The sequence below is a fragment of the Labrus bergylta genome, chromosome 2 (genome assembly GCF_963930695.1).
Source record: "Labrus bergylta chromosome 2, fLabBer1.1, whole genome shotgun sequence".
NCBI lineage: Eukaryota > Metazoa > Chordata > Actinopteri > Labriformes > Labridae > Labrus > Labrus bergylta.
The window spans coordinates 28,440,891-28,448,479 of NC_089196.1; the positions used below are offsets into that span (position 1 = coordinate 28,440,891).

General features: G+C 41.8%; 2 protein-coding genes across 2 annotated transcripts in view; both read left to right on the forward strand.

Moving 5' to 3' along the window:
• Window positions 1-1,417: 1,417 nt before the first annotated feature.
• srp19 (signal recognition particle 19) lies at window positions 1,418-7,092 on the forward strand. The gene is made up of 5 exons (XM_020643281.3): window positions 1,418-1,596; window positions 4,088-4,163; window positions 4,438-4,509; window positions 4,599-4,707; window positions 6,573-7,092. Exons 1-5 carry the CDS (start codon window positions 1,559-1,561, stop codon window positions 6,701-6,703), a joined length of 426 nt encoding a protein of 141 aa, XP_020498937.1. The 5' UTR covers window positions 1,418-1,558; the 3' UTR covers window positions 6,704-7,092.
• A 151-nt stretch (window positions 7,093-7,243) lies between these two features.
• The window catches only part of rsph14 (radial spoke head 14 homolog), an 8,190-nt gene continuing 7,844 nt past the window's right edge, over window positions 7,244-7,589 (forward strand). Inside the window, exon 1 of the mRNA XM_020643287.3 lies at window positions 7,244-7,589. This exon is cut by the window's right edge and continues 798 nt beyond it. The gene's annotated coding sequence lies outside the window, so the exon portion shown is untranslated.

The following is a 7,589-nucleotide window of genomic DNA, read 5'->3' on the forward strand; positions in this document are numbered from 1 at the left end:
CTCTCTGTGCAAGGCAACTTCCCCTAGGGGCAATAAAGGTTTCATTCATTCATTCATTAATTCAATTGTGTAACACTGTAGGCAGAGGCGCTGCTTGTCAACATGCAACTTGTGGCCCCATGCCAGTAGAGGGCCCCTGAGGGTTGACAAACTTTAAACCAGGGCAGTGGCTTGAATTGTGCTAAGTTTGCAATCACAGTATACCTGCCTAAGAGAGCCCCATCTGACAGCACTCACTATTATTGCACAGATAAGTATCACATGCATTATTCTGAGAAAACTTAAGTTTTCTTTTTCAGGAAAATAAAGAGGAATTATTAGTCTAAGAGTGGGGAAAAACATAAAAGTAGGGAGTCAGATGTATCTGGATCAAACCAAACCAAGTCTCTCGCTCACTTTAAGCTCCTGGGAGGACTTTTTAGTTGTATATGAAACAAACGGAACTTTCGAGATCAGCAATTAGATAATACATGGCCTGCTTTGTCCACAGGGGGCGCCAAAGTCGACACACACCAGAAGTTTTTCGCAGGAGCTTTAAAGCATTAATATGTAACTTTTCACCTTAAAATAGTAGTTTGAGAGTCAATCTAATAATATGACAGCTTTCAACAGGCAGAATAGTGTCTCTCCCGTATCCACAGATCGCACCAGTCGCCTGTTTAGAGTACCATGTAAGTTTGGAAGCAAGCTGCTGTTCTCTCACAAGAAATGCTTTACCACACTAGCCAGTTTGCCCGTCTCGGTACTGTATATACAATGGCTGAGGCTTAGCGACGGAAGAGCATGGTGAAGCTAAGAAGAGAAAAAGGGAAAGTGACTGAGCTAGAAGGTGAGTGCACATGCATCCCTGCAGATATATCAAAGCATATTGTGACTTGTGTACGGTTTACTGTCTCATGTTTATAAGCAAATGCACATTGTCTATGAAGGGAGTCAAAACAGCAGTTTAAAGTCTAACGACAGTGCAGTTGCGAGCAGAGACCATCGGTGGGTGCCAAAGCACACAGACCCAAATTCCAACATATAGTTGCTTTAAAGGAGTCAGCTTTTAGAGCCAACTCTTTTGCAGCAGAAATACAGTTAATCTTTTTTTTTTATTATTTACGTCTTTGAATTTTAAATCACAGTAATCCTGTGGTAAAAGTTCCAGGAATAGCTAAAATGCACTTTACAGTTTTTAATTGCCATGTTTCACCTTTAAAATGTGTTAATAAATATAGCCTACTTTTATATGCTTCACATTCTTTATGCAGCAATACCCCCTACAAATAGAGTATATCCGAAATGAGTATCAAAGTTGCATTTTATTATCTGTTGAGAAGACATTATTGCCCATATAAGATAATCTGTGATTACTTTATAGTCTATTATTTACAGTCAGTGTTCAGAGTAGACTGTAACACCGGCCCACTCGGTGATTCAATCAAGCGCTCCGCATGTGGATCAGCCGTACGGTTTCCTGTTTTACGGCACTAAATCAAATCGTGTTGTTAGTCGTTGTGTCCAGCCAGGAGTCGAGTACCTGCAGTTAGATGAGCGACACAGCCAGGAAAAGATAATGGCTCATTTAACTGAAAACCCCGCAGATAAAGAGAGGTGAGTCTTTTTTTTTTTCTTTTTTTTTTTTTTACAGCTAACATGTTAGCCTAGCCATGCATAGCAGTGCTGAGCCATTCGACCAGACAACGCCAAACTCCAGTAGAAGATTTGTACAATTTAAGACAACGCCAGTATTTATAACCCCGCTTTAGTTAATGATAATCACTTAGGTACTAATATTGACAATGGAAGTCCTCTCTTAACTTCGGCTTACAGTAAATACCGTGTAATGTTGTGACTTCAACAGTAAACGACTTTTTCTGCTCTCCACGGTTCACGATAAACCTCGACAGTGTGACGTTAACGTTTGTACAAAGACACAGTGAGAGAGTGTTTAAATGTCGCGAAAACGAGTCAAATGTTCATCTTGACAAACCCTGTTAACGAATACAACTCTTAAGAAACACAGGTTCTCCCAGCTTCAATATAAATGCAAGTTTTACGAAATCTCTGATCGGAACTGTGGCATATGTTTAAATTGAGTATTTTTTCTATGACGTTTGGCGTGACGCTCAGTCTCTACGACAGTGACGTAGCTACGCTAACCTCTTAGCATGACGTGTCTGAAGGATCGTTTAACTGAGCTGTTTGCTGCTAAAATATTAAAATACAAATGTTGTTTTGCGTCTTTGAAAGTTTACAAAGATTAGGATTAAATAATGTTTGACATTACGTTGTGACACCGGGATTAAAGGTGAAGTTTATGTTGGGTTTACTTCTCAGTCAGGAGTTTAGTTGAGGATTGATCATTTGATAAATAGTCTGTTGAGAAAGTGCTAAATGTGTTATTTTGTGATGGTTATGCTCCATCATCTTTTAAAACACGGATAAAGGATCATCTGACCACTGTATTCATCTGAGGATGTTTTCCTGTTAAATTAAAGGTTAAATCAGGCTTTCCCAACCTTTGGGTCCCGACCCCATGTGGGGTCACATTAAAACGGGGTTGCCTTATCAAAAATATATTGAGCAGATGTTTTTGTGGGTGTAGACGATGCCAACATATGTCTGTCTCTGTCTCTGTCTCGGTCTCTGTCTCTGTCTCGGCCTCGGTCTCTGTCTCTGTCTCGGTCTCTGTCTCGGTCTCGGTCTCTCTGTCTCTCTGTCTCTCTCTCTGTCTCTGTCTCTCTGCCTCGGTCTCTGTCTCTGTCTCTGTCTCGGTCTCTCTGTCTCTCTCTGTCTCTGTCTCTCTGTCTCTCTCTCTGTGTCTGTCTCGGTCTCTCTGTCTCGGTCTCTCTGTCTCGGTCTCTGTCTCGGTCTCGGTCTTGGTCTCGGTCTCTCTGTCTCTCTCTCTGTGTCTGTCTCGGTCTCGGTCTCTCTGTCTCGGTCTCGGTCTCGGTCTCTCTGTCTCTGTCTCTCTCTCTCTCTCTCTGTCTCGGTCTCGGTCTCTGCCTCTGTCTCGGTCTCTGCCTCGGTCTCTGCCTCGGTCTCTTTGTCTCTCTCTCTCTGTCTGTCTCGGTCTCGGACTCGGTCTCTCTGTCTCGGTCTCGGTCTCGGACTCGGTCTCTCTGTCTCGGTCTCGGTCTCTCTGTCTCGGTCTCGGTCTCTGTCATACATTGTGCAGAAATGTTGTCCCAGCCTCTCGTCCTCTGTCCTCAAGAATATGCATGAAACGACAAAATGTGCTCTAACGTCAATGTTTACTTAAAAACAGTACAAACATTTTTTCATGATTGGAAAAGAAAGATTTTATCAAAAAACTGAATGTGTTTTGGATGTCTGGGGTCGCCAGAGTTTTGTGAAGTCAGATTGGGGTCACAAGCCTAAATAGGTCGTGAATCACTGAGTTAAATACATAATATATAATAAAAAGAGTTCAGGCCAGTGTTGTCCATCACTGTTGGATTGTGTTTTCTGTTTGGGATGTTTATAACACGCACAAGTGAGAATACCAGAGATAAAAACAATATATATATATATATATATATATGTGTGTATTTTAAATACTTTATTGCAGGCTGTTTTACTACATTACAAGTTGTCATATTTCATCACATATTTTGTTCATCCTGGCACATTTCTATATATTTTTTAAACATACAACATGAAAATAAATAAAAATCCAAAGAAAGAGTATGAAGAGAAAAAAGATAATTAAAATAAGATTTAGAAAGGAAAAATAATAATAATAATGATAAAATTAAACTGTAAATAGAATGGGGGAGGGGGGGTTGTTCTTTCACTACTCTCTTAATTTAATATAATTTAATTTATATACCTGTTATTATTCCACTTTATCTGTTTCCTTTATCCATTTACTCCAGTAACACATGAATTCATCTTCTCTGTTTCTTAGCCTATATGTAATTCTTTCCATTTCTTAAATATCTTCCACTGTCAACTTCCATGCATTAATAGACGGGTAAAAACAATATTAACAGTCGGGAAAATTAATTGACTAATTCTTATCATATTTACGTTGAACGTTCAGATCCAGCTGTGAGTCCTGCAGTGACTCAGTCATGTGTGTGTGTTGGATGTGTTTCAGGTTCATCTGTGTGTATCCAGTCTACATCAACAGTAAGAAGACTTTGGCTGAAGGAAGAAGGATCCCCGCAGAGAAGGTGACACTTTCCTACTGTCTGAAATGTTGCCAGCATGTTCTAACAGCACAGACGATGCTCTCTGTTTCACTTGTGGCAGCTTTCAGTTAAATAAATGACCCAAGATCTGAAGTTATTTTTTAAAGCTTCTGATTATTTTTGATATTATTGATCATTAAAATAAAAGAGATTGAGTTGGGTTTTAAAACATATGGTGTCTAACAGTATCAAAGTAGAGAAATGTAGTGTAATCAAAATGGGGTGAAACAGCAGGTGTTGTGTTGTGTGTCTGCAGGCTGTGGAGAACCCGTCCTGTGCTGAGATCAGAGACGTCCTGACGGCTGCTGGGCTCAATGTCTACGTCGAGGTAAACACAACACGACACAACGTGTAACACGCTTCATCAGGGCTTAAAAACAGATCATACGATGACATCAACGTGTGGGTGTGTTACAGAACAAGATGCACCCCAGGGAGTGGAACAGGGATGTCGCGTTCAGAGGTCGAGTCAGAGTCCAGGTGAAGCAAGCGGACGGCAACTTGTGTCAGGAGAAGTTCACGTCCCGTAAGTCTGACACACACACACACACACACACACACACACACACACACACACACACACACACACACACACACACACACACACACACACACACACACACACACACACACACACACACACACACACACACACACACACACACACACACACACACTCTTCCCTCTGTGTGACGATATGATTTATATAAGAGTACATGAGGCGATAAATTCACGTTCTGACCATGTTTGTCCACGAGAGCCGATCACATCCCTCACAGGGTTTTCCCTCCTGAACTTTGAGCTAAATGACCAAATGTTCTGCCAAACTGGGGATGTTTCCAACAGGTTTTTCTGACTCCTGTTCTACACATGACGCGCTGATATAGAGTCCACTCCGATTTATTTAAATGATGATCCAATAAGATTCTGCACAATGAGATTACAGCTTTTGTTACAGATCTTTTTTTAATGAGCTAACTGATCCTGATGCTGTAGGTTCTGATTCATTGCTATGAAGTAAAAGGAGCTTAAATATTTGATTCCTGACATCACTGTGAAAAGATCCTCCAGAGAAAAGAGCACTCTCTCTGTTCCACTCTCTGATCTGTCATCAAGTGCGCCACAGAAATTACATCTATTACTGACACCAAGGGCCTCAAACCACTCCCTCCACACTCTCCCTCCACACTCTCTCCCCACACTCTCTCCACACTCTCCCTCCACACTCTCCTACACACTCTCCCTCCACACTCTCCCTCCACACTCTCTCCACACTCTCCCTCCACACTCTCCTACACACTCTCCCTCCACACTCTCCCTCCACACTCTCCCTCCACACTCTCTCCACACTCTCCCTCCACACTCTCCCTACACACTCTCTCCACACTCTCCCTCCACACTCTCCCTCCACACTCTCCCTCCACACCCTCCCTCCACACTCTCCCTCCACACTCTCCCTCCACACTCTCCCTCCACACTCTCCTACACACTCTCCCTCCACACCCTCCCTCCACACTCTCCCTCCACACTCTCCCTACACACCCTCCCTCCACACTCTCCCTCCACACTCTCCCTCCACACTCTCCCTCCACACTCTCCCTCCACACTCTCCCTCCACACTCTCCTACACACTCTCCTCCACACTCTCCCTCCACACTCTCCCTACACACTTGCATGCACTTGAGTGTCACCCAAAACCTCTGAGGATGGAGTGAGACCCACTCTGCACCAATTTAGATAAAGATGACATAAACAGTGCATGTTATAGCTCACAGCCCTAAAGAACACTCGTATAGTACCCCAGTAACAAGTCTTGAAGTCTGGCAGTAAGTGACCAGTCAATATTACTTAATGCCCCCGCAATCAAAGCAATAGAACCAGGACTGTGGGAGACCGTACAGTAAAAGTTCTGCATTATCACCCCCACTGACCTAAACACCTTTATATAAGATATAAATAGTAGTATCATAGAGATATATTGGAGTGAGGGGGGAGTTCATGCCAAAGCTTGCTCCTGTATTTTTCACCTCCACCTTAACTAAGGTTACTTCATTCTGCTGTGGGTGTGACTTCAGACGGCAGACATCGTCTTTTTTTATTTTATTATTCCTTTGAAAAAAAACAGATGTTTCTGGGAGCACTGATAGCCTAGCAGTTATGTCATGCAGCCCGTGTAAAGAGGCTATTGTCCTTGTCGCAGTGGCTGAGGGTTCGAATCCGACCTCGGCCCTTTGCTGCAGGTCATGCCCCGCTCTCTTCACTTAACACTTCCTGTCTCTTCCGGGTGTTTGTCCAGTAAAGGCAAAAAGGCCCCAACAATTACTAAAAAGATTTTAAAAAATTGTTTTTTAAAAAAAAAAAGTTGATTAATTTATTAATTCATTCCCTCAGGTAAAGACGTGATGTTTTACGTGGCAGAGATGATTCCTAAACTAAAGACACGGACCCAGAAGAGTGGAGGAGGAGACGTGAGCTCTCAACAGGGAGAGGGCGGAAAGAAGAGCAAGAAAAAGAAGAAGTAGAACCCCAGAAACAACCGTTTGGTTTCTTATTTTTTAAAAGATATTTTAATTTGAGGTCATGGTGTGTGTGTGTGTGTGTGTTGGCTAGAATCAAACCGTGAGCATACACAGGAGAGTTTTTTTTTGTTCAGGGTTTGATGCCATTGTGACCTCAGAACTCATTCAGCTGAAGGTTTTTCACAGTAAAACATCCGTTCTCCTTTTAAGTCTTTATGTATTTTGACCTCTCTGGCTGACCTGAGATCTGTGAAACCTGCTCACAGCTCATCATGTTGTTTCTAAAAACTCCGGCAGCAGCAGAGAAAGGAACTGATTTCTCTTATATTAATACAAAGCTCACATCGTTGTTTCTCCACCAAGACGAGATGAATAAAGCTTTCATTTTCTCACCTTTCTGTTGGTTTCTTTGGAGCACATGGAATCATCTCGAAGACACAAACAAACAAACTGCTTGTCAGGAGCACGATGGAGGAAGTATCAGTGACCGCTAATTTCACATCAGATAAACATCAGTTTGGCGGTTTGGTTATGTTCAAAATGATCCGAGCTGTTAGCCAGCTGACTTACCCGACTGTTCTGGCAGCTCAGGTAACGAGGAGTGTGATTATGTTACCTGACAATGAGTGTGTTAGTATGAGCAGGATTATGTTATTATCTCATTCTTATCTAACTGCATCTAAAGATTATTTATAATCTGCAGATTATCCGAAGTGACAACTTTATAAAATCTTGTTTTCTTCAACCAAGAGTGGAAACCCTTTCAATAATAAGGTTTCATGTTATTTAGGTTAAAATATCTGGAATATATATATATATATATATATATATATACTTTTTATTACAGTTATCAAAAGTTATTTACATTTAAAAAAACATTTATTCAAGA